Here is a 27,230-nt window from a genome sequence, read left to right on the forward strand (position 1 = left end):
GGACTCCTTGTTTCCACATGGTCACACAGTGTCACAACGTTCTTCCAGGTTCCTTCAGGCCCCATCGTGTCACAGGGTCCCTTGGTTACACAGGATCCTGCAGTGTCACAATGTCCCCTTGGTTCCATGAGGCCCTGCAGTGTCACAATGGACCCTTGGTTCCACTGGGCCCTGGAGTCTCCCAGTGGTCTCCTTGGTTTTGCAGTGCCAAAATGGTGAAATTCCTTGGTTACACAAGGCCCTGCAGTGTCAAAATGGCCTCTGTGGTTCCACAAGGACTCACAGTGTCACAGTGCACTCTCTGGTTCCATTTGGCCCCAGAGCACAACAATGGACCCCTGGTTCTATGGGGCTGCACAGTGTCACCATGGTCCTCTTAGTTCCACAAGGCCCTGCAGTGTCACAATGGCCCCAGAGTGTCCCATTCATCACAGAATGACAGAATCAAATAGGCTGGAAAAGACCTTTGGGATCATCCAATCTAACCAATACCCTAATACTGCCTTGTCACCCAGATCATGGCACTAAGTGCCACTGGAGACGGACAGTGACTCTGCCACCTCCCTCCTGGCAAGCCCATTCCAGTTCCCACTCACCCTTTCTGTGAAGAACTTCTTCCTATTGTCCAGTCTAAACGTCCTCTGGTGCAGCTTCAGGCTGTGTCTTCTTGTCCTGCCCTCCAGCAGATCCACACTCACACCTGGATTGGTGCCATCTGCAATTTGTGAATGCTGGACTCGATCCCCTCAGCCAGATAATCAGTGAAGATATTAAGCTGGCTGGAGGCTGGGCCCAACAGAGATCCCTGGGAGACAGCACCTGTGCCTGGACACCAGCTGGGTGCAGAACCATCCCCACCACTCTCTGAGCCCAGACTCCAGCCAGCTCTTAAATCTCCCAGCAAGGAGGGAACCTGTACAAGCCACGGGCTGCAGCTTTTCCAGGGAATGCTGTCAGAGACACTGTCAAAGGCTTTGCTGAATTCCAGGCACACAACATCCAAAGCCTTTCCTGCATCCACAGGTGGGTCATCTGGTCATAAAAGGAGATCATGTTAGTCAGGCAGCACCTGCCACCCCTAAATCCACGCTGGCTGGCTCTGATGCCTTGGCCATCCTGTGGGTGCCCTGTGATGGCACTCAGGGTGATCTGTTCCATAACCTTGCCGGGCGCCCAGGTCAGGCTGACAGTCCTGGAGTTCCCCAGCTCCTCCTTCCAGCCCTTCTTGGGGATGGGCTCACACTGGCACCTCCAGTGCTCTGGGCCCTCCCTGGTGAGCCAGGACTGATGGTAAATGATGGAGAGCAGCATCGGGAGCTCATCCACAAGTTCCCTCAGCCCACTCGGAGGAATCCCATTTGAGCCATACACCTGTGAGTATCTGAGTGGCTCAGTAGGTCCCCAGCTGCTTCCTCCTGGATTCCAGGGGGGCTGTTCTGCTCCCTGTGCCCATCTACAAGCTCAGGAGAACACTTGTCCTGAGGTAAACTTGTCCTAATATTGAAAATTGAGACAAACAAGGTGTTTAGTAGCTCAGCCTTTTCCTTATCTTTAGTTACTATATTCTCCACTGCATCCAATAAAGAGTGGACGTTCTTCTTCTCCATTCTTTTGCTATATTTTTTTTAATAAAAACTCTTTTTTTTTTCCCTTTACAGAAGCCACTAGATTAAGTTCTAATGGAGCTTTAACATCTCTAATCTAATTTCTGTATAACCTAACGACATCCTTAAACACTTCTGGAGCTGTGTTTTGCAGAGAAAAGAAAAAACCTCACAACTTTATAAAAATTTTAAAGCTCGGTATGTTTTTATTACGGTGCACGTCAGACGTATGCAGAGGAAAATTTTCCTCAAAAGGCATGCGTACCCCTGAGGATTTCAGATTTCCTTTTATCCCCCTTCCAAATGCATATGCATACAGTTTCACAATGGGTTCATACATATTCACTCTGCGTGACATTTATGGCCAGTTCTTCTTTATAAAAGGAATTCCTAGGTTGGGGCAAATTGACCTTGTGGGTGTTTCTGGGTTTTTTTTCTGTCTCCTCACTGTCTCTGCCCTGCAGTTTTTCCTTCAGCTTTGGCCTCACAGACTTTCCACCTCTTCTAGACACTTCACCTAATTCAGAATGGATCTCTACTCTGTCTCATTCCCCCCTTTCCTAGGAAATAAGTAAATTCATTTACTTATTTCAAAACCTTATGACAATAAGTGTCTCTTAATGCTTCACCATGTACGTTTGACAAAGAGGTTAGTAAAGCTATTCGTTGTAGTATTCTCCAGGTCCAAATAAACAATATAATAGATAATCCTAAGCTTATCCCAACTAATATTAACAAAACTACAATGGGGTGGCGCAACTTATTAAAGATTCCATTTGCAGTCGGTGGCCACCCAAAGATGACATCCCACAAGTGATGATCCATATTCTGTTTTATTCTTTGTAGAACTCTGGTTATTTCTTTTGTATCATGTTGGACAGTAATTACGGTTTTCTTTCCACTTTCTTGGATTTCCTTCAAGATTTCCAGTACTCTTGGTGCTTAAGTAATTGTTTTACTAATGTAAGGTTCATCCCAATAGGGGTAGGTGATAATCTGTGATACATTGTGTAATTGGTTTTGATCAGCTGGTGGGATATCACTGGTACCGAATACGAAAAATCACACTAGATAATCTTTACAAAATTACAAATACAGAAATTAGAATGATTCCTACTAGACAAAATAACATCATTGCTATCAATTTTTCCTTCCTTCCTTCCTTCCTTCCTTCCTTCCTTCCTTCCTTCCTTCCTTCCTTCCTTCCTTCCTTCCTTCCTTCCTTCCTTCCTTCCTTCCTTCCTTCCTTCCTTCCTTCCTTCCTTCCTTCCTTCCTTCCTTCCTTCCTCCCTTCCGACACTTCCTCCCTTCCGACACTTCCTCCCTTCCGACACTTCCTTCCTTCCGACACTTCCTTCCTTCCTTCCACCACTTCCTTCCTTCCTTCCTTCCTTCCTTCCTTCCTTCCTTCCTTCCTTCCTTCCTTCCTTCCTTCCTTCCTTCCTTCCTTCCTTCCTTCCTTCCTTCCTTCCTTCCTTCCTTCCTTCCTTCCTTCCTTCCTTCCTTCCTTCCTTCCGACACTTCCTTCCTTCCTTCCGACACTTCCTTCCGACACTTCCTTCCGACACTTCCTTCCGACACTTCCTTCCTTCCTTCCGACACTTCCTTCCTCCCTCCCTCCCTCCCTCCCTCCCTCCCTCCCTCCCTCCCTCCCTTCCTTCCTTCCACCACTTCCTTCCTTTCCTTCCTCAATATGGACAGGAGATGGTGAAGAAGGTTTTCAATCATTAACAATTTAAAAAGCTTTTGGAACAATCTCTTTTCCCCCGTTACCTGGAAGATATTCTGATAAGAATTAAGAAGAAAGTAAGTGCTTGCGGGGATAAATGTCTCCTTTGTGTAAGTATTGCCACTTCTAATATGACAGCAAACATACCCAATCTGTCTTTAGCTCATTCCTCTTCTGCTGAATCATTTTGCTCCTGGGAATGAGCTGTTAATCCTCAGCCTGGTCATCTGCAGACCACAAAGGAACTGATATTATTAGGGAAAAAGTGGGGTTTTGCATATTTTCAATATCGGTCACAAAGAGGAAAGAGAAAGAGGAGAAAATGGGTTTACATTTAAGCATAAGCCCCCACCATGCTCTCCCTACTCTGCCCCCTGTAAAGCAATTAAGTGAGAATTGTGCTTCTGAAGGTAACAGAGTCTTTGCAAAGGACACTGGAAGCAGCAGTACCAAGAAAATTCCCAAATTTACAAAAGATGTCCAAGCCAATCCTAGTTATTACAATTACTGTCTGTCTTTTGGGAATACTGCCCTGTTTTCAAGCCTTGTGGAGATGGAAGAAGCTTGGTGAATTCAGCAGCATCCAGTGGAAAATCCTTTGTTTGTTTGTTTGGGGGGGCGGATTTTATTTTTTCTACCGACATTAGAAAAGGGAGCCTGCCTTTGTGCAGGCACAGGGAGAGTGAGTGTTGAACCAAATCAACTTCCAACACACTGGGCCAACCCCCAAAGAGTCCAGTTTGTTCTGCTGCTTCCTTCACGAACACTCGTTGCCTGCCAGTTTGCATTATTCCCATTTTTGCTCAAGACTAAGGAATTTGGGATTTTAGACTGCTGCTCAGTCTGGTATGACCCATAACCTGCCTTGGGCTATTGAAAACAAAGAGTTGGCTTCACTGAATCTCTGGTCTATTTCCATCTGTAAGTTAGGAAATGTTTCCCTAAGCCTTGGTAGCAGTGATCCTGGTTTTAACTTGTGTTTTAAACAGGGAATTTCCTGTTTCATACTCTGAAGATTGATGGGGTTTCTCTATGTCTTTGTAGGGGATGGAAAACCAGAAGGCTGAAGGAGAGGAACGATGGCTCAAAGGAGCCCCAGGCCACATTGTCTGCTGGCAAACGGTGCTGAGCACTTTTGTCAGATGTGACAAAGCACATGACAAGCTTTACATGCCTCTTCCTCAGGAAAAACTGTCTGGCAGAGATGACCAATGCCACAGATTGTTTCCTTTCCCTACAATGCTCTAGGATAAAAAATGTCTACTTGTGCATTGTGCTGAACACAACTTCTCTGGAGGGGTTTCCACAAAAATGGAGAGACAAACAGACACCCACTGGTGGCAGCTCAGACAATCCAGTGCAGTGGCAAGGGCAGTGTTGTGGAGGCTGGGAGAGAGCCAAGTGTCTGCTGCCTGACTTGGGACAAGTAAATTCAAACAGGGCTTTTTTTTTTCATCTGAGTGGAGTCGTTTTCAGATGGGTGTTTTGATGAGAAATCTCAGTCTGGAAGCAAGATGCCGTTCCACAAAGATGCAGTTCTCATCCGTGTGCTTTGTCCTGACTGAATCATGGTTTCCTTACCCTCAAACAGTGCCAAGTTTGAGTAGTAAGGAGCAAGGCAATTCCTGAACAACTTCAGTCAACGGGTGTCTGAATGTGTACTTTTTGTCTTGATATTCCTGTCCTTCATGTGATTTCCTTGATGGACAGCATGTTTGGTTTCTTTCATCTTGTGGTTAAATGCAATCAGCATTTAAGACAGAATTGCTCCTTGCTGTCTCTTCATGGCAGTTGCAAAACTACTTGTACCTGTTCTCCTCTGATAGCAGAGGGGATTTATTTAGCTCTGTCCTGCTCAGCAGTGGCAGGAAAGTGACCACATGCCTCAGTAGCACAGCTGGCATCTTCCTGTGCTCATGGAAGAGACAGGTTGATCAGGAGAATTGTTCCCAGTGGGGTTGTTAAGCTGTGCATCTGGTCTCCAGGGAAGCAAATGAAATGTGAGCATAGTTCTGGGATGTCTGGTTTCTGTTTTTATCTCTCTTACTGATTTTATGAATCCTTCAAATATGGCCCTGTTCATTTATTCAGATGCATCTGAGCTACTTTTCCAGATTGTCATGCCTGGTTGCAGAGACACTTCTCCAGAGTGATGAGTTTCTTTATTCTAAGACGCACACGTCCCATATGAGGAGGCATTTAAACTTGGCAGTAGTGTCTCTCTTTCTCCACAAAGCAAAGTGACCTGTGTGCCCTGGCAGCCATCTGAAAATAGATCAGATGCATCTCATCCTTGGTTTTCCTGAGTGAGCAGTGGTGAGAATGTCACTGGCAGATTGTCTCCTGTAATGATTGTCATGAGGTCCATGTTGTTCTTCAGAGCCCCATGACTTTGCAGCTTGAAATCACATAATTAGGAAAGCTGCTCAAGATGTTTTGCTCACAATTAACTGAAGGTATTGTCTGTGGCTGCAGCTCTCTCCATAGAGAGCAGCAGGCACAACTTTCCCAGGCATTTTTCTGGGGAAGGCTGTGAGAAGATCAGAGAAAAGAATGAGAAACAATTCTTATCCTCACTTGCTGCACCTGTTGTTGTGAACATGTGGAATGTGTTATGGAGATTTGTTTACCAAAGGGTAATTTCTTAATTGGCCACTTCTGATGGTGTTTTGGATTCAATTGACCAATCTGGTCTGTCTGTATCAGACTGTCCGTAAGGGCAATGAGTTTCTGTATAGTATAGTAAAGTATAGTATCGTATAGTATAGTACAGTATAGTATAGTATAGTATAATACAGTATAATAAATTGATTGATCAGCCTTCTGCAATCATGGAGTCAGTGCTAATTATTTCCTCGATGGGGATGCCATGCTACGATAATTATCACCACGAGGCCCTCATTTGGTTTTATTTTCCAGGGTGAAATCTCCCTCTGATGGACACCTCCTACCCCGTGCACAAGCCCAGGTCACGACACCTCCAGCTGTGGAAGAAACGGAGCTGCTCCAGAAGCTTTAACATCTCCTGGAAGCCAAGGGGTTTCAGACAAGGATGGAAGGAGTGGAACTCCTCCTAGACCTGTGCAAAACCAGCCCCCAGCTCATCTCCACTAACATTGCCCAAGTATGTAGGGTATCTTCACTGCTCCTTTCCTTTAGCTCCTTTCCTCAGCCTGTAGCAGCAAAGTTAATTCAGTGTGTCTTGGCACTCTGTCCTGGCTGTTTGGGACACGCTGGTCCCTCTCACTCAGACAAATGTAATTCAGGTCCAGGCTTCAGGACAAGTTATTTCAGTCCAGCTGTATTTGTCTGGCAGGTGCCTATTGATGCTGTTCATCTGATGATGGCAGAATTTTCTGCTGTTGTAACTGCTGCTCTCTCCTACTCCCAGCTGGGTTAAGTGAAGGGAATCTAGCCCCTGAAAGCATGACAATTGTTCTCTAGACCAAAAATGGATTTGCATAGGGAAGAAAAGTATCAGGATGGGTTGGTTTAAACCCAGTTGTTTTTTTTTGAAGAATACATCTATATACTCCATCTTGTCTTACACAGGCACAGCTCTGGCTACTCATTTCCATCCTTGTTCCTATTCCTCTTGGTAAAGACAGTGCTCACCCTTCTTGGGGGTCTTTTTTTCTCTTTGGAAAAGGAGGAAAACAGCTAAGGACTCATCTCTGCTTTCTCCTCCCAGCAGCTGCTTTTTCCCTTTCTCCAGGGAAAGGTGCCTGACAATGTGGCTGTCAAGGGACTGAACCTGCTCTAATGAGAGCTGTACAGCACATGACATTTCAGAAGTCCACCTGTTACTTAGAGAAATGGTCTGGATCCTGGAAGAGTTGATCAGAGCCTTGCACTTCTCCAGACACTGCCTCTGAGACAAACAAAAGAAAACTTAGATCTCTTCCGGCCATAGTTTTGGCAAAATCATAATTGCCTTCAGTACTTGAGGCAACTGTATAGAAAACTGGGCTTTGTAAACATCTGCTTCCATTCAAAGCAAAGGTACTCTTTAGCATTATTAAATGGAATTGATTTAATGATTTATAGATGGAGAGAAATACCATAGGAACCATTCAGTCCCCAGCCAAACCTCCTAAAAACAGAAGAAAATCTTTGAACCAGCATGAGGCTGTGCCACCATTCCAGTGAGTGGCCCACAGGAAAACAGTGAAATTGTGCAAGCGAGTGCTGACCTGACAGAAAGGATCACTTTCATCTTTGACATTGCTGACTGCTACAGCCACTCTTCAAACAGGGGCATTTGAATCCAGCTTTCACATTGCTTGCTCTCTTCACAGATTTTTGATTATTTTGTCCTGAGAATATCTGACAGCCACAAGAAAGTGAAGCAGAGGGTGCTGGACGTGCTGGCTGAAATCACAGGAGCCCTGAAAGATGCCTTGAACCCGGTGATCATTGGTTTGGTGGAAAGAATAACAAAGAACCTGAACTCAAAGGATCGCAGGGTTCGTGGGGCAGCTGTGAAAGCACTGGGAGAATCCATTGCTCATTTGGGTAAGGCTGAGCCCTGGCAGGGACTCTCCTCAGCTTCGTCTCTGTCTCTCCTGCACAAGAGAGCGCTGAGTGCCTTGGCAGCTGCTCTTGTCTGTGGAACACTGCAGCTGACACCCACCAGAGGCTGTGCAGGTGCCGTCCTTATGCACCATCCCCAACAGGCTGGAATGGGATCAGCATTTCCCAACAGTCCCAGGAGCCCTTGACTCTGTGCTGCTTGTCTGAAGAGCAAGTCCTGGGCTACAGCTCTGCTACAGTTCAGGGGCAAATGGGGTTTGGAGTTTGCTTGGGCCCCGTCTGACTTCCCAAATGAACAGCTTTGCTGTTGGCATGAAGGGACACTGACCCATCAGAGCTTCTGCAGAGCAGCCACCTGGAAGGTTCTACATTAGAGGCATTAGCTGCCTATTTTCCACTTTTCTTCTTTGTCTTCTGTTTTCAGAGGGGAACTGATGATTCACCAAGTTCATTTCTTTAGAACAAACAGGTATAAACCCAGCTGTCAATGATGCCTTGTTCCATATGTTGTTTTGCATGGGGCAAGATGGCCACAGCAATTAACTACATAGGCAAGGGCTGCTCCAAATTCCTTTGCCACACAGATTTATGTCAGCTCTGAGAATGCTGCACTGGGGAAATATGCCTGAAAAAAGGAGTGTTGAAGAGGCAGGTCTTCAAGGGGAGCTTCCACTTTCTCCTCCCCAGCTGCCCTGTGAGCTCAGGAAGTGCCTGACTCAGTGCCTTTCTGTGTCCCAAGTATGGGGCTCTTCCTTTGTGCTCGGGGATGCAAAACCTTTTCACTGCTTCTATGTGACTGAACTCCTGAGGTCCCTGATGTAAAATGTTTTAACACAGCTCCTGCTACAGCAGACAACTTTGGATTTACAACTGTGAGAGGAGAGCATTTCTTTTGGAATTTAAACCCTGCCAAGTAGGCTGGAAGGAAAGAAGAAAAGGATTCAAAACCCAGCAGAAATGTACTTTATTTCATAAAATGGGGTTGGCCCTGCCCTTTCTCCTATGACCTGAGCAAAGTGAGCAGAAACGTGTGTTTCCCTTGTAGATAAAGTGTCCCTGCTGAAAGAGTTCAGCTACCAATGGAATCACCTGAGTGGCCAAGCCCTGCTGGATGTCACCGAGCGTATCACAGGTTTGGCCTCCCCTTCTGAGCCCAGAGCTCTTCCCAGGGAGCATTTACAGGGAATGCCTGTGAGCAGACAGCAGAGCAGCTCCTCCAAACCAGGAGGTGCTGAGCGTGTCCCTGCTGCCCCATGGCCAAGGCAGGTGGGTTTGGCAGGTTTTCCCTGGCTGCTGCAGGGCTGGGCAGCACCTGAGATGGGGGCAGCGCTCGGCCTGGGGCTGAGCTCTCACTGGGGCATCTCAGAACCACCTCCAGCAAAGGGAGGGCTAAAAATGCCCCAGCTGGCTCCTCTCTGGGGAGCTCAGGGACATCTGTGATCTTTGGGGGGAAATGGTGGCCAATGCTGTTTCAGGGCATCTGTTTGTTTTGTCCTCACAGAATTCTTGTTTTTCTCTTGGAAAGTTTTGAGGCTGAACCGTGCAGGGCCTGGGGGTCACAGCTTAGGCCAGAACTCAACAGAGGTACCAGAGGCACGGGTTTAGTGCAAGGCAGCCTCTGGGGCACAGGGACAGAAGCAGAGTGCTGAGGCTCCTGCCTGTGCTGCCAGAGGGGCCTTGGACTGAGCCTTTCAGGGTGTGCAAACAGTGTCTGCCCGGGTCAGCACTGTCCAAAATGCTACAAATGCAGCTGATAATTGGTTCCTCAGAGGAGCTTGCTATGTCAGCAAGAGCCAAGGAATGGAAAAAGGATAATCTCAATATATAGCAGAGAAGATGATTGATAGCCTTGCTTCAACTGGGGCGAAATCCACTAATTTTGCCAATTTCTTTGAATGTAAGGTTTAATACACTTTGTGTCTTCATTAGGAATCGCTAAAGGGCATGTTCTGAGATTGGGAATGTCAAAGGCCCTTTAAAGAGCATTTGAATAAAGTAGATCTCCAGCAATAGGGCATTTAGTTTAGCAGTTCTTTTGATCTCTTTTTCAAATAAAGGAATAAACCATAAATTAGGACTACTTTAGAAAAAGCAGATGTTCTCTCTGAGATTTAGCAGGACCGGACAGCTGTTCCTCACATTCAGTAGTCACCGATGTCTTTAATTGCATTTAAACTGAAATGAATTCCCATTTTAAAATGGGTACCATAACCCTTTCCTGCTTAGCAGAATTGGTTTTGGGTACTTGCAGGAGCTCTTTCAATGTTGATGTCTGCTGGTGGATTAACAGCATAGAGAAAATGAAGTCTCTTCCCCCACAGAATATTAAATGGCTGCTAGATAACATTTTGTCTGATCAGAAAATAGGAATGGTCTGCAGAGCATTTCAGGTTTTCATCTCTTAGCCAAATCTGCCTGTTGCAAGGAGCCTGTTGCTAGTAAGCTTTTGTCTATGTTTGATACAGTTCAGTTAGGAAAATGGGCAGAGAGATTTCAGATACAATGTGAGAAAACACTCGTGTTTTGGTTACCTTTCAGTCGCCTGTGTAGCATTTTTCTTTCTCTATGCCCCTATTTGAGTGGACATGATAGAAAAAAATGCCATTAAGATTGAGAGGGGAAATGGCATTAAAATGTGGAGATGGCCAAATGCCAAGGCAATGGGGTCTGGGTAATTCTCTAGACATGCCCTGAGGTTTGAAACAGCTCTTTGTTGGAAGCCCCAAAAGCATTCTGCCAAAGACCCCAGCTGGCCACTGATGTTTCTCATCCAGCTGTCAGGCAGCAGCCATCTCTGGTGGGCTGGAGTTTTGAGGTGTGTTCTAATCCTGCCCTTTGCTGTGTGCCACTGAGCACAGGGAAGAGCCAGATTAGACATTTGGCACTTGGCATCAAAGGTACAAAAATGGAATCATCCCTTTTATTAGAAATCTCTCCATTTCCTCTCTATGGTGCATTTCCAAATCTTCAGTGTGGGTTTAGACAACTTCTTAATGGAAATCAAAGGCAATTGGACATTTCATTCATTGTTCATGCAGAGATTGTGAAATAATTTAGTAAAGGTAGGAAGTCTGCCGCAGGGACAAGGGCTCTGGTTGGAGCAATTAGTGCTGAGGGGTTGGTGGTTCTGTTTCCAGGATGATCAGCTGCTTTACCCCTTTCTGGACCAAGGGGCTCTGGGTGCTGTTTTGCTGCTCTTGGCCAGAGAGGCTGGCAAGAAGCAGAAGCAGAGGCAGATCCTTGTTGCAGGGAGGCTGGTGGGTAAGGAGCTGTGTCTCTGTCCCGGCAGTGCTTGTGCAGGGGGTTCATGCCAGGAGCCCTGAAGTCGCCCAGCGCGACGCCCTGCCCGTGCTCTGGTCCTGCCTGGAGAACAAGGCGCTGCCTGTGCGGAGCGCCAACGTCCGCACCGTGGCCACCAAGCTGGCCTCTGCCCTCTGCAAGGTGATGGGCACCCAGCTGAAGGAATGTGCTGCCAGCAAGCCTCCACATGTGCGGGAAAACCTCTCCAAAATGCTGGGCTGGTGAAGGCGAGATGTTCTCCAGAAAGCTGAGGAAGCGCTGAGTTGGACACCTCTGGATTTGCCTTTTGAGCTGTGCCAAAAATGACAAAATCCTAAGGAAGGGTGTGCATCTGCCCCTGCTCTCTCCATCACATTTCCTAGTCATGGCATGGGGGGCCTGGAGCAACTCCAGATGGAGGACAAGGTGAAGGCAATCATGGCTCAGCCTCACACAGAGGTGAGGGGGGAGCTGGGCCAATCTCTGCTGGCAGGAAGGGTCTTGTGGCAGCCCAGAGAGGCTGTGCACATTGCCAGGGAACAGCTGTGCCCTGCATGTGCCCCTGCAATGAGCTGTGCTGCTGCCAGTGCCCCTGGAGCTGTGGGGCTGCTGAGCTGTGGGGCAGGCAGAGGAGCAGGAGGGTGCATGTGCAGCTGAGCCATTCCTGGGGAGCACAGGGCTCTGGGCTCCCTGCTGTCCCAGGGCAGCCCAGAGGCCAGGCTGGGCCTGTGCCAGCTCTGGGCAAGTGGCTCAGGGTTTGCCCTGGCCTGCCTCAGTGTCTGCCAGCAGGAGCATGTTTCCCTGTGCAGCTGTTTACACATCTCCAGGAAATGTGTCCCATGAAATACAGAGCTTCAGATGCTTTAGGTTTGAATGGTGGCCTCTGCTAAACTTTGCCTCTCTGTTAAACTTTGTGTCTCCATTTTGCACATCTGGCTGGTTACAGTCTTACCGAAAAGTTTTCTCTGGACACTTCTGATATTCTCTCACCCACAAAGTCCTCGCCTCCCGTCCAGAAGAGCTCTCTTTCCTCCCAGCTCAGGAAGAAGCTGCCGCCTGTATGAAGAGTGTTTGAAGAATAGGATTGATGTCTTAGGCTTCATAGTTACAGCTGTACATATGTTCTGATCTTTAGATACAGTTCTGAATTAATGTGTTTTGATTGTATCTTTAAAATTTGATGACACACTTTTAATTGTATATATTTTATTTTGATGATGAAAAAAAAGTAAAAAATAAATAACATTTAAATAAACCAGGAGGAGAATGTGAGACCATGACCTGCTAGCCTAGAGATTATGGGAGTGCAGCTCACTCGATGTGCCAGTGTCTCACCACATCCTTTCCTCATTGGGCCTCTCCTCTTCCTCTTTGGCCATGTTTTCATTGTGTCATTTGTGCTGCCGTTTTAAACTTGTCATTGTAACAGGGCCACACATTGACATGTTTGGGGGACAATGGATCCAAAAGATCCTGTCTAGTCAAAGGTTTCCTACCTAGGTGTGTTCTGTGCTCACTAAAGGCCTGAGCAAAGAAACCAAGAGCAGTGTGCCCAAATCCCAAAGCTTTGCTCCTTTGCAATCTCCCACAGATCTGGCTCACAGGTGTCTTCAATCACAATTCCATAGGTAAGAAGAGGTCATGTATTTCACTGGGAAATGATGCACTGCTTTGGCAATCACCTGTATGTATATTTACCCGGGACAGCAGTGCAGCTGTGTTGTTTGCACCTTGTTTGCAGAAGGATGAGTGCCCTGGGAGGCCAATAACAAGTGACAAGGGTTCCTCAAATCTGCACTGCAGCCTGGGCGCCATTCAGCCCAGAGCTAGGGGATCATTTGTTCCCAGGGACCAGTGCTTGCCAGTGGAATGAATTCCTACACAGCCGGAAGAAGCAATTCTGGATTCAGCTCCAGCTGTTGGTGGGCTGCATGATCATTGACAATGCTGCCCTTCCAGAAATTATTCTGCAGTTTCCTTTCATAGTAATTTGAAGCTTTTAAACTTCACATTTCAATGTGATTTACCTTAGGGAAAAACACTTCTGGGCCCGGTGCAAACTTAAACCTTTTGACAGCAAAGTCCTCAAGGTTGCCAGCTTCTGATGTCACACAATGTCACCTGGCTGCATGTGTTTGCTTAGCTCTGGGTCTAGTCCCGGCCTAGCAAAGCCCAGGCAGGGTGGCACATTGCAGGGAAAATTGGTCCATGAGCTTCTGGGGTTGCCATCAGCAGCAGAGTGAATGTGCCCTTTGGGGATTCCTCTGGAGACAAAATTAAGGACCTACTCCATGCCACAATATTCTCTTAGATCTTTCTAAAATATCCTGGAAAAGGCTGTGAAACTTCACATCTCCTTGCACAGCCACTGTTTGAATAGGGGCATTTTTGTCCCTCCTCAAAGTCATTGCTCTTGCACACCAGAAACATGAACATCCACCAACAGGAATGATGCATGGTCCTGCTGCTGCTGCTGCAGAGGACTGGGCAGTGCAGGCCTGGGTATTACCAATATGAGCACTTAATTAGCATTTCATGCCCCTTCAAGCTGTCCAGATCCCAGGGCTTTTTGTTTCAAAGCAGCCACTGCACCATCTCTAGGGAAGAACAGGAAATGGGAAATAGCGACTGCCAGCCTTGCAGGGGTGTGGGGGAAAACCTGAAGTGTCTGCATCAAAAGATGAATGTGAAGAGTGTAATTGCCAGAGCAAACGCTTTGTTAGGATAGCAGGAGCAGTTCTTTACTGCATGCTTGCATGAAGATCATTTGGGATCTCTTTTTTATGTCTCATGCAGAAAAGGGACTCTTAATAATACCATGCTACTTAAACCAGATTGGGATGTAGCTCTGTAGTGGTTCACAATGAAGCAGACAGCCTGCTGTGTCACTGCCAGCCCTGCTGAGCCTGCAAGGGACTGTAGTGTATCCCATGCCTGTTTTGCCTCCAAGCAAAGCTTGGTTTTCCTTATTAGTGTGGAGTAAATACAAGAGTAATAAAATGGACAATTAAACTGGCCACTTTGGAGGATATGCTCATGCTTTTGCATGTCAGTCCAGTACCTCATGCTCCCACGGCTTGTTACTCATCATGAAATATTTTAACAAAAAAAGTCAGCTCTCATGTTACATCTGAATAAAACTGCATCAGATCATCAAGAATTCTGCTGTCAGGAACAAGACAAGAGCCTTCCGACACTCACTTGCAGCTGTCCTGGATTGCTGCAGCCCTTTGTGCAAAGCTGCTGCAGACAGAGTGTTTGGAGTTGGTTTGGGCCTTTATGAAAGATCTGTGGAGCAGTGTGCAGGGCTCTCCTGGCAGGAAACTGTTTGTCCAAGCCCAGGGACACGGTGCCGGCAGGAGCGGAGCGGCCCCGCTCCCAGCCCGAGAGTCTGTGAGCTGAGCCACGCCGGGGAGACAAGGCAGCGAGGGGCTCCAGCCCAGCTGCTTCACTGCCCTGCCCGCTCCATGGAGCTCTGCCGTGGGAGAAAGCCGACACTGGATGAGTCCCTGAGCTTCCATCAGCTGCTGGAACTGCTCCGTGACAGCTCCTGTTCTTCCGAGAGAGACCCCGGCGCCTTCTTGGAACGCGTGTCATGGGGGATTCTGTTTGATAATAAACTGTTGGGGGTTTGCCACTTCCATCCATTAGTAATAATTTCCTATTGCTGGAAAGGGATTGTTGGCACACTTTAGAGGAGACGACTTATTGCACAATATCCTGTTTGAAGTTGTCTCAAACTGTGTGAGACAGATGGCTTCACACAGGAGCATCCCCAAGGCTGCTGAGGGGAAGGCACAGAGGAAGACAAACCCAGTATTTCTGAGGGAACTCCTTGACACAAACCCAACCTGAGCTGTCAAACAGCAGACCTGATGTTTTGAGACATGGGCCAAAGGGGAAACCTTTCAGTGTGTTTGGTCCAGGCTGGGCTATGCTCGAGGCAAAGGTGTGTCAGAGTGTTGGATAATACTCTTTTCTTGACCTAGAGATGGGGCAACTGAGAGGTGTTTTAAAAACTTTTATTCAATCTTCAGTCTTATGAGAAGGGTGAGACAATACAGATGTTATAATTCATGCCATCACCATCAGAAGCCAGCTACTTCCTAATTATAATACATTATAAGCGTTTCTTGGTCTTTCAGCCTTTTGCCATGCCATGTTGTAGATGCCTTAAAGCCAATGATTTAAAAATACTCTTTGTGGGTCCCACTACAATGCATCTTTCATAGCTCTGTTTTTCCAAAATCTTATTTGCAAGGCCATCTTTTGAAACTTTTTTCCAGCTGCATTCCTCTCTCAACAATATCTGTCCTATTCCATGGAAATTTTTAAGTTACCATGTGGGATCTCAGCACCTCAGGATGGAGGTGCAGAGAGGCCGAGACCACCCTTGGGGGGCTCGGGAATCCTGGAATGTTGCCAGAAGTGTCTGGTGGCAGGATTTTGATCCTACACAGGAGATGAGACCTGTATGAGGACTGGGAGGATTCCACTGGGTGAATGGTGAAGGGATAAGTTAGTTAAAGTGTAAAACACAGGGTTTAGGATTTTGGTACAGGGGGGTCTAGAGAAGTAAGATGGAGGAATTGGGGCGTGTCCTGTCCTTCTTCTTCTTCTTCTTGGCCTCCATCTTCTGTGGTGGTGGTGGCACTTTGGGATTGGTCATTACTAGAAGTGCACCGGTTAATAAGAGTAGAAAGTATTGGAGAAAAATTATAAATATTGTACACGTAACTTAGGGTATAAAGATAAGTGACCGCCCGGGGGCTTGGGGAGTGTGCCCATGGCTGACTTGCTGTGCAGACCTCTGTCGGGCTGAAAGAAAATCTTTTAGATAAACAATTAATAAACACCAAGACCGAGACAAGATCAGAAGTCTCTCCTCGTCCTTTGAAGCGTCGGCTCTCCAAGGCCATCCCTGGGCCTTTCCAGGCCACCTAAACAGCAACACAGAAAACCTTACATTACCATTTTATGTCTCAAGATTTATATACTGATTCATACTTTCTGGGCCTTCTATTAGGCCCTAAAAACTTTCTACAAACCCATTTCCCACATCAATGCACTTGGCTCCTTCTCTCCTCATTGTGCCTGGCAAGCACAGGAGCCCAGAGCTCCTGCAGAACCCATCACAGCACTCAGTGGGAGCAAACTTGTGTCCAGTCCTCACCCGGAGCTGCGGTGCCCGGCATTCCACCACACTGGAATGAGGAACTGTTCCTGCTCTTTCAGAAGGAGCTAAGGAGCTTTGGCCTTCAGATCAATTGTCTGCAGGCTCCTGCAGTGCCTGGTGCTGCTCCCTTGCCAGCGGCACCCCAGGCCAGGGGGGCACATCTGGGCTGCTGTGTCTGGCTCTGGGGCTCCCTGTTCTGGGCAGTGAGGAGGAGCTGCAGAGGCTCTGCAGGACTGACAGGATGGGCTTTGGGGCTGGCAGGAGAAGCTGAGGGACCTGGGCTGCTGGAGCTCCTGAAGAGGAGGCCCAGGGCTCGTCCTGCAACTGCTCCAAGGGTGGTTTCAGAGAGCCCCAGAAGCAGCAAGGGTGGAACAGGCCATGGAGATCATCAAGTCCACCCTGTGCCCTGACACTGTCCTGTCTCCCCTGGGCCTCCTCTCCTCCAGGATAAACAACCCCAGCAGCTCCCTCAGCCACTCCTCAAAGCTCTTGTGCTCCAGACCCCTCTCCAGCCTTGTTGCCTTTCTCTGGACACGCTCGAGCCCCTCCATGTCCTTCCTGAATTGGGGGGCCCAGAAGTGGACACAGCACTCGAGGTGCTGCCCAAGCAGTGCTGAGCACAGCGGAAGAATCCCTGCCCTGCTCCTGCTGGCCACACCATTCCTGATCCAGGCCAGGAGCCATTGGCCTTCTTGGCCACCTGGGCACACTGCTGGCTCATGTCCAGCCTGCTGTCCATCAGTGCCCCCCGGTCCCTTTCTGTCTGGCTGCTGTCCAGCCACTCTGGCACCTTGCTAAAGGAGGGAGGCAGGGAGGGAACGGGTCCAGATCCAATCCTTCCTGAAATGTGGTGTTTGCTGGCACTGCCAGTTCCCACATCTTGGTATTTCCCTATTCTGGTACAGCCCAAGTGCAGCAACTTGCTGGCAAAGAAAGCCAAAACCAAGCAAAGACCTGGTACCTACAGCAACCCAATCTCGGGTTTGCTGACACCGCCAGTACCCAGATCGGGAATGGTTCAGATGCCTGCACAGCCTAATTCCAGCAGTTTGCTGGCACAGAAAATTAGCATCTAGCAATTTCTCAGTGCCAGCAAAACCTGGCTGCAAAAAATGCAGCAATTTTCTGGAAAGAAGGCCAGAACCCAGCAGCTTCCCGGCGCTGCCACCAGCACCGCCCAGGTCTGGTGTTTGCTGGGCAAGTGCCCAAATCTGGAAATTTCCCAGGGCTGGCACAGCCCAAGTCCAGCAATTTGCTGGCACAGAACGCCAAAATCTGGCAATTTCCTGATGCCAATACAGGTGCCCAGACCTGGTGTTTGTTACCACTGCCAGTACTCAGATCTGGAAATTTCCCTATTCTGACACAGCCCAAGTGCAGCAATTTGCTGGCACAGAAATCCAAAACCTGTGGCAGCTTCCTGCTACTGGCTCTGGCACCACCCCCACATCTTGTGTTTCATGTAACCAGAACCCAGATTTGGAAATTTCTCAGTGCCAGCAGAGCCCAAATCTGGCAGATTTCTGTCGCCGGCGATGACACCACCCAGATCTGGTGTTGGCTGGCAGCGCCAGCGCCCAGATCTGAAAACTTCCTGGTGCTGGCACAGCCCAAGTCCAGCGATTTGCTGGCACAGAAAGCCAAAATTTGGAAATCTGCAGGTTCTGGCACCAGCATCATCCAGCTCTGGTGTTTGCTGGGACCACCAGTGCCCAGATGTGGAAATTTCCCGATGCCTTCACAGCCCAGGTCTAGCAATTTGGTTTTAGCTAGCTTAGGAAGCGAAGTTCCTCGGACTGTGACTTGTCTTTCTCTTGGAATTGTTTAAACCTGCTCTGGACTGAAAACCCAGACAAACACCGGCAGCAGCTCACACCTGTGGCCCACCAAGCTCTGGGACGCTGCATTCCAGCACCAGAGGGACTTAGAAGAGACCGAGTGAGCCAACTACAACCCACAAAAAGGACTTTCTGAATGTGCCATCTCTTCAGCACTGTCAGAGGTTTTATTTAATATTATTCATTTTTCATGCTTGTGAATACTTTACTTGTTAAATAAACTGGGGTTTTTTTCACTTTTCTCAAGGGAAGTCTTTTCCTGAACTAGTAGGGGGAGGGGCCGCTTGAACTTGCTTTCTAGACAGACCGAATGAAACGATGCAGGTTTTTGGAGATTTCCTCCCAAAATTTGCCCTAAGCCAGCACAAACAGTCATCATGCAAATTTCACCAGTGCCGTAATTTCCCGGTGGCAAATCTTGTGACAGAAGCTTGACCTTGTTCTCCATGAGAGATTCTTGGGAAGAGCAGACAGGAGAAGATTCCTGGAAAACTGAAACAGCTTTCCAGAAGGGAAATGAAAATGAAAGAAACAATCCAAGATGTTTTCCTCTATTTATTTCTATGCTCCCCTTTTCTATGTTGCATCCCAGTAATTCCAGATGCACCTGACCTCTAAGATTGGTGACTTAGTGATTTTTAGACACACTAAAATACTATGAGGCACACACAGTTTCCCTTCCCCTGTTTTTACAGGAAAGCAACACTGGAGGTGTCAGTGCAGTGCTGGGCTCAAGTAGGAATCCTACCCCAAGGGAAGGTGGCCCGACAGTGTTTGACGCTCAGCAAGGACAATGCACAGCAGCGAGCGAGGGGATCGCTGTGCCAGCGTGCAGGAGTCAGGGCTCTGCATCCGGGCTCAGCGCTGCAAAGTTCCCGTGTTTGGGCAGACGGAGGGGCTGTCCCCGGGGCGCGCGGGGCTCGAACGTGGGGCTCGTGGGGCGAGCGGGGAACGGACACGGGGACGAACGGCCCCGGTGCTTCAGTTGCAGCGGCGGCAGCGGCGGCAGCAGTAGCGGCGGCGGCGGCGGCGGCAGCGGCGGCAGCAAAGAGATATTTTGATTACTCTCTCTCTTCTCTCTTTCTTCCTCTCTCTCTCCCTTTCCCGCTGTCGGGCACCCTTCTCTCGGGGTCCCTTGTCCGGCGTCCCTCTCCTCTCCCCTCCTCCCTCTCCCCTGCAGGGCCGGGCCATGCCCCCGGCCCGCCCCCGGCCCCGGGCGGGGCTGCCCCGTGCCCGGCCCCGGCCGTCCCGCCGCGGTCTCGCCTCCGCCCGGCTCTGGCCGTGCTGGCGGTGGCGCTGCTGGGCGGGCATCGGTGCCTGGGGCGGGGGCGGCACCGCCGCCCTTCGGCTCCGCCTGGCCCGAGCCCGGCCCCGGACCCGACCCCGACCCCGGCCCCGGCCACAGCCCCGGCGCCGGCGCCGGCCCCGGCTCCTCCCGGGGCCCGCGGAGCGCACACGCGGCGCGGCCGCTCCCGCCGCCTCCACTGCGGCTTCCCCGGCCCGAGCTCCGCCGCTCGGCAGCGCGGCCGCCGGCCCCGAGCCTCCCGTGCCGCATTCCCGGGAGCGGACGCCCGGGCATGGCCGGCCCGGGGCGGGTGAGGGGCGCTCGGGGGCCGTTGCTGGCCCCGGGCCGAGCGCTGACAGCCGCGTCCCGCCCGCAGGGACGGCGCAGGAGGCCCTGCAGGAGCGGTACCGGCTGGGATCGCTGCTGGGGCGCGGCGGCTTCGGCAGAGTCTTCGCGGCCACGCGGCTCTCGGACGGCGCCCCGGTGAGCGGCGGGGCCGGCGGCGGGCGCAGGAGGAGGGGATGGAGGAGGAGGAGGGCGGAGGGCGGAGGATGGGGCTCGCAGTGCGGGCGGCGAGCTCACCCCGCTGCTGCCCTTGGCTTGCAGGTGGCCATCAAAAGGGTGCCACGGAACCGCGTCCGGCACTGGGGCGAGCTGGTGAGTGAGCGGGGCCAGCAGCCGAGGCTGCCGGCCGGGGAGGAGCCGGGGCCCGGCACGGTGGGAGCCGCCAGGACGCCCCGAGGGAGAGCGGGCGTGGGGCCAGCGCAGGGTGCAGAGCATCCCGGGCTGGCTGAGGGCTTCCCCAGGCCTGGCACGGCATCGGCCCCACTGACGGCGTCGTGCTCCTTCCGCAGCCCGACGGCACCAGCGCACCCCTGGAGGTTGTGCTGCTGGCCAAGGTGTCCACTGGCTTCCCCGGTGTGGTCCAGCTGCTGGAGTGGCTCGAGCTCCCCAACTGCATCGTGATGGTGCTGGAGCGGCCAGAGCAGTGTCAGGACCTGCAGCGTTTCATTCGGGCACGGCGGTTCCTGCCCGAGGAGGAGGCGCGGGAGCTGTTCCGCCAGGTGCTGGAGGCCGTGCGGCACTGCACCAGCTGCGGGGTCCTGCACAGGGACATCAAGCCAGAGAACATCCTGGTTGACCTGGACACCGGGCAGGCCAAACTGATTGACTTTGGCTGTGGCACCTACCTGCAGGACACAGTCTACACTCACTTTGCAGGTGAGCCTACACAGGGCTGTGCTCCCGCTGCTGACATCTCATGGCCCAACATCTCCCAGCCCAAGCTGGCTGTGGCAGCGGGGATTCTCCCTTTTGCTGCCAGTCAGGGCACTGAATCTTCAGCTGAGTTGCTTTAGAGCGGGGCTGGGTGGGCAGCCATCTTCCAGCCCTGCTGGCAGCCTTTGCCAGCCACTCTGCCCAGGACTGGGACTGGGCTGGGGCAGCCAGCCCGACCAAAGCAACCGTGGGTGGGGGTAGCAGAGAGGGAGGGCGGAACCTGTGCCCCAGCCACTTTGGTGTGCAGATGAGAGGAAGGGCTTGGACTGCTCCACTCGCCCTGTTTCCCTTGGCTTCATAATATTTTTGGGGCAATGCAGGCAGGGAGGATATGGGCAGGTTTTTTCCCCAGCATGGAGTGGGTTTTTCCTTTGCATGTCATGGTCGGGCCTAGCCAGGGCTGCCCTCTTCCAGCACCACAGGCTTCTTTTCCAACCCTAACTTTGTGCACAAGTCCCAGGTGCTGGCGAGAGGGCAGTGGTCACCCTGGGTGCCCCTGATGCAGCCCCTGCAGGCGCAGGGATGCTGGGGCCAGGCTCTGGGAGCAGCAGCATCCCCCTGATGAACTCCATCTGTATTCCATAGGAACACTGTCGTACAGCCCCCCGGAATGGAACGACTTTGGCTGGTACCATGGCGAGGCAGCTACCATCTGGTCCCTGGGCATCCTGCTGCACCAGATGGTCTGCGGGGAGCACCCTTTCAGGAGGGGCCAGAACCTCAGCTGGGGCCAGCTCCCGCTGCCACAACGGCTCTCTCAAGGTGGATCCTCTTGTCTGGGCACGGGGGGAATGCCAGTGCTGGGAGCCAGCAGCGGGGTCGTGGGCATCCCGCTCTGGCAGCTGCTGAGGAGGTGGCACATGTCCTGCTCTCCTCCAAAACAGGGAATTGATGGGAAAGTTTAGGCCCAGCTCTGAGCACATCCAGCATGGCCTGGGCATGGGAATAGTGGGGCAAAGCAGACAGGAGCCTTCTCTGGCTGACCTTCAGTTTCTGCTTTTTCTCCCCAGAGTGCAAAGACCTGATCAGGTGGTGTTTATCCGTGAACTCCTTGGACAGACCCACACTGGAAGACCTGTTCTGTGATCCTTGGATGTGGGATATTCCTCTGCCATAGAAGAAGGGAGAGAGCCACAGGCACACTTTGATCCAGAGCCCTGGTAAGTTCCTACTCCACATGTGCCTTGGCAGTCAGAAGCAAAGGAACCCAGAGCTTTTTGTGCTGCCAGTGTCACTGCACCGGGGTCATGGGATGGGAACACGCAGCCCTTGTGCTGGAGCTGAGCTGCTCTGCCCAGCACTGGTGGCCGCCATCCCAGCTGGTTTTGCTTGTCCTGGTTTCCTGACAGCTGGGGCCCTGGGCAGAGCCCTGAGAGCCTGGTCTGCCCCCAGGGAAGGAGAAGGAGCCCCTGGAGAAGCTGTACCGGGTGGGGATGCTGCTGCTGCTGCTGCTGCTGCTGCTGGAGACAGCGAGGGAGACATCAAGGATGACAAGCTCTTCCTCAGCCTGGCCACGGGAGGCTGAAGGTGATGGACTTTGATTCTGGCACCTTCTTCAAAGCCAAACTCCACAGGGAATTTGCAGGTGAGTCCCCACCCAGGGAAATTCTGCCAGATTTGGGCATTGCCCAGCATGGCGGGGAACCAAAGGCTCCCCCTTTGCTGGGGCAGATGCAACTCATTCTTCAGTGGCTGCCCAGCTGCTTTTGGCAGGGCTGGGGCATGGGCTGGGGTGGGTACGAAATGGGAGTGGGCTCCTGGCCCTGCCAACAGCCCCCAGCACCCACTGTGCCCCGGGCTGGGGCTGAGGCAGCGAGCCCGACACAAACAAACCCCATTGTGGGAGCAGAGGTGGGACTCCAGAACCTGTGCACAGCTGCTTTGCTGTCCAGGCAAGGAAGGGCTGGGCTGCTCCACTGCCCTTGTTTGCTTTGGGGTCACTGTGATTTTGGGGGGCAGTGCAGGGGGGAAGAGAGAAAGTGTGGGTTTCTCACAGCCATGGCTGGGTTTTTCCCTACCATGTAGGGGTTGGGCCTTCCTCAAGGGCCTGACAGAGATAAGAGTTTTTACCGTTTTTCTTTTTTTCCCTTTTTGTCTCCAAACTCTTTTCAATAATGTGTTGTTTGTTATTCCAGAGGAAGCATTTGAGGTGGTCCAGTGTGGATGGGGAAGTGCTTGAGAGCAGCTGTGGCGTGGATGGGCCATGCCCTTGGAGAAGGCTGAGGCCATGGTTTGGGAGCAGCTTTTCTTGCAGCCGTGGCTGGCGTGAGGTGGGTCCCTGTGTGCTTGGCAGGGTGGGATCAGAGCTTTTGGGAGCTGGCAGCGAGCACAGGAGCATCCTGCTCTGGGCAGCTGCTGAGGGCTGGATGTGCCCTGGCTGGCTGCAGGCTGGGCACATGTGCTGCCCTCCTGCTCTGTGCCAAAGGCAGCAGGGATGGGCAGCTCTGGGCACAGCTCTGGGCACAGCCAGCATGGCCTGGGCACCGCAGGCCTTGGCACAAGGGCACAGGAGCCCTCAGCTGACGGGCGGTTTCTGCTTTCTCCCCTTGCAGCCGGGCTCTGCGGGTGCTGAGGCTGCTCTGGGCTCTGCCAGGGCTCTGCTGGGCTCAGCCCTGGGCCCAGCTGGGCTGGCTCTGCCCTCACATTGCTCTGACAGCTCTGCATCAGACGAGCCCGTTGCGAGCACAGCGCCTGAGCTTTCTGCTTTGGCAGGTGAGTGAGACTCTGCTGCAGGCCCAGAGATTGCAGCTGGGGACACACATCCAATTGGCAAGGACCCAAACTCTCCACAGTCCCAGCTGAAGGTTGGCATCTGTACAGGGTGTTTTGTCTGTCCCATTCTTCCTTCTTGACTGGCTGGAATTGTGCAATTGCACTTTGTTCCTCCTCTAGCAGTGCCACGAGTGGGCCAAAGCTGGCGAGTGGACCGTGCTCCTGAGGCAGTGCAGTCTGGAGCTGGTGGATGGAGAATTGCCCTTCTGCACTTCCAAACCAGAGCAAAAAGCCGTAAGTGGGACTTTGTGACTCTAAGAAACTCCTGGCAGTTTCAAAGGGAATGTGCAGCTCATTCGCAAGGTGAGAAGGAAGGTCATCTTCTAAAAGATTTGGGCTTTGACAGAGTTTCCATTCCCAGTCCTGCTTGGAGCTGGAAGGGCACAAAGCAATTTCCTCTTGCTTCGAGCACAATTTCAAATACCAGTGTTGGGAACAAAGCCCAAAATCTTTTAAGAGGCTGCTGAGGTCAGTAAGATGGATCCATGCCATCAGCACATTTACAATGTAAAGAACTGAGTTCTCTTTTGAAAAAGATCATTTATCTCTTAATGCAAAGAATGTATCTTTGCATTTATGTTTTGGTTTTTTCACTAACATTGTGTTATGTTTTTTCACTAACACTTGGATTTTACTCTTATCTTTTACAATTTACCTATTTTTTTCCTTTTTCCTTTTTTTTCCCTCTAAATAGAAAACATGTCTTACAAAAGGAATGTCCTTTGCTCCTGGTTCCCGTGTGGAGCAGCTCCCTTCCTGCTGGCTGAGCTGCTCAGGCAGAGCCCGGCAGCTCCTGGCCCTGCAGGGCTGAGGCTTTTCCCCGTTGCTGGGCACAGACTGATGGAGCAGCACTGCTGAACACGGGCACACACAGAGGGACCAGCAGCAGCTGCCTTTGGTCACCTGAGGCTCCAAGGCCCAAATTCTGAGGAGCCAGAGCTGGAAGAGACTGGCAGGATCTGATCCCTGACTCTGGGCCAGGGCTGCACAAATGACCCCACAGCAGCAGCAGCAGCAGCAGCAGCAGATGGAGCTGACTTTGAGCACAGCCCCTGCCCCTCTTCCCTCCCGTGTGCAGCGGTGTCACAGCAGCCTGAGGCACCTGGGAGCCCCCAGGGCCAGCAGGGACTGGAGATGGCAGCCCTGGGCTCCTGGAGGCTGTGCAAGGAACGGAGCTGGGCACTCCCTGTGCATGGGGAGCTTCCAGATGGAAAAGGCTGCTGTGCCCAGGCAGCTGCAAGGGCACAGAAAGGAGGCTCTGGATCACTGGATCTGTGCCAGTGCCACAGTCCTGGGCAGCAGCCAGCGAGCCCTGGGGGAACAGAGAGCACAGCAAGAGGGACAGAAGCAGGCAAGGGCAGAGACTGGAGAGAGCCAGGCCTGGGAGCAGGAGCAGCTGCTCCATTGCACTCTTGGAGAAAGCTCTTGGCTGGTTCAAAGCGCTGAAAGGCGTGAAGGGCAGAGAGAGGCCACAGCAAACAATGCTCCTGTTTGCACAGCCTCCCCTCTCCGTGTCCCAGAAGGAATTGCATGGACTGTGTTCTTCTCTCTGAGCCATCTCGTTCAGCATGAGCAGCTCAGCACCAGGAGCTGAAGCCTCAGGCCACAGGAGCTGGGCAAAAGGGAACTTTTGGAGCAAAGGAATGCTGCTAAAATAGCCCCAGCTGAATGCAGTGGATATAATCATGGAATCACAGAATCCTTTCTGTTGGAAAAGCCCTCTGAGCTCACCCAGTGCAGCCGCTCACCCAGCAGTGCCAAGCCCAGCACTAAACCACGTCCCTGAAGTGCCAAGGCCTGGACACGAGCCCTGAGTGAGGCCTGGACAGCAGGCCCTGAGCCAAAGGTGGCCTCTGGATGAACCTTCCAAGCAAAGGTTATCTTTGTATCTGCTCCCTAATGAAATGTGCATGGTTTTTAGCACTGAGATAGATGTAGCCACTCATTAGTGAAACATGGATTGGCCTTTGTGTATTTAGAAGCCAGACAAGGCCATGAAATCTGACATCTGGCCTTGTTTGGGGCTGTATGGTCAAAGTCACCTCCCTTGGTTCCTCCTTGAGCCCTGGCCAGGCTTTGGGAGGGACCCAAGAGGAGGATGAAAGCAGATGTTGCCACACTAGCAGTGCTGTCAGTTTGTTCATTCAGCACTGTCAGAGCTGGGCCCTCTCCCAGCGGGGTTGGAGCCTCACCTGGGGCTGGAGGCACCTGCAGGAATTCCCAGTGCCCAGGAGTGGCTCTGCAGCCCTTGGCTGTGACAGCTTCCCCAGCTGCTGTGTGGGTCTGGGGGATGGTAAAGGCTGAGGGTAAATGCTGCTGGATCTTTGTTAATCACTGCTGCAATCTTTGGTGGGGATGGTTGGGTGCATTGCTGAGCTGCTCCTTTTGTGATTCTTTGCTGCTCTGAACTGCAGGAAATGACACTGTTTCCTTCAGCTGGAGTCTGTGTCTGTGGTGCTGACCCTGCCCACTGGTAAAACAAAACGGGCACAGTCTGGCCAGATGCCAACAAAATGTCACTTGTTCAGTGTCAATGTGAGGAATCAGTCCCATCAGAAATTGCCAGCTGGGAAGCCCTTCCCTGGAGTTCCCTGGCTCTGGAGTGGGCTGAGGTTGGAGCCCTGTGGGAGTAGTGGGGCAGTCGGGTAAAAGAAGCTGCACCCCTGGATGGCTTCAAATGCATCCAATAATTGCATATGGAAAAGGAAAGAGTACATAGGAAACAGCACCTTCAGAAGGAACAATTATGGTTGGAATGCTCCCACATGGAGCAAGAGAAGAAGGTTTTAGTCTTGAGCTCTGATGCATTTGTGCAAGTGAAATATCTATATACATAATAATTATATATGTATTTATAGTATAATAAGACTTCAATATATCTATTTTTATATATTTATTTATGTCTGTATCTATCTATATTTCTATATCACTATCTATGTATAAAATTATATAATAATGTGAAATAGTGCTGACAATACTAATTTGGTAGCTTTGGCTGCTCAGGGATGTAACACTAAATACTCTACAGAACAGGATTCGCCAGGACCCTAATGTCAGTGGTCAACTTTTTGAGATTGTATACAATGAAAAAGGGAGAAAGGGAGGAAATTGGCTATTTTTGCAGGGTTTGCTGATACTGTGATGCAGAGTGCTTTGTCTGTTCTTGTGAAAAATACAGTGATTTTGCCTGCGGGGTTTTTCATGTACCAAATTATGCACAAGCTGCAGGATTGGTTGCATGGGTGAAGGGGTTGTTAAAAGAGCAGTTGGAAAAATGAGGAGATGGGAACCTTTGCCCATGGAGAACCCATCTCCCAGATGTGCTCCATGCCCTTCACAATGGCCCACGGGGGAAATGGAACCCCCTGGCTGTGCACGGCTGCCCCCAGTTTGCAAATCCAGCCATGGGCAGTGAGACTTGGGCTGCCTGGGAAATTGTTCTGGCTGTGATGGCCCCTGGCAGGGCCAGCCCAGAGGCTGCAGGGCTGGGCCTTCATGCATTGGAATTCATTAGGAAAAATTCAAAGCAAATGAGAGCTATCAATACTGAAACAGGAATTCAGATTCCTTCAGGACACTTTGATTTGGTAACTGCTCCCTTGGAGCTTGGCCTTGCAAAGTGTTCCTGTCATGGCAGGAGGAAATGATGCAGAATATCAAGGAGAAATTACAGTAATTCTGTAAACAATAACAAACAAGATTGGATTGTTCAACCCCATGACAGGGTAGCACAATT

General features: G+C 51.0%; 1 protein-coding gene across 1 annotated transcript; it reads left to right on the forward strand.

Annotated features, from left to right (window-relative positions):
- The first annotated feature begins 8,392 nt into the window (after nt 1–8,392).
- LOC132080777 (serine/threonine-protein kinase pim-2-like) lies at nt 8,393–21,839 on the forward strand. Its single transcript, XM_059484058.1, has 9 exons — nt 8,393–8,417; nt 8,912–8,998; nt 10,447–10,537; nt 11,181–11,307; nt 19,340–19,927; nt 20,051–20,101; nt 20,299–20,665; nt 21,308–21,484; nt 21,733–21,839. The coding sequence occupies exons 1-9, from the start codon at nt 8,393–8,395 to the stop codon at nt 21,837–21,839; spliced, it is 1,620 nt and encodes a 539-aa protein (XP_059340041.1).
- Nucleotides 21,840–27,230: the final 5,391 nt, after the last annotated feature.

This window comes from Ammospiza nelsoni, chromosome 17 (assembly GCF_027579445.1).
Source record: "Ammospiza nelsoni isolate bAmmNel1 chromosome 17, bAmmNel1.pri, whole genome shotgun sequence".
NCBI lineage: Eukaryota > Metazoa > Chordata > Aves > Passeriformes > Passerellidae > Ammospiza > Ammospiza nelsoni.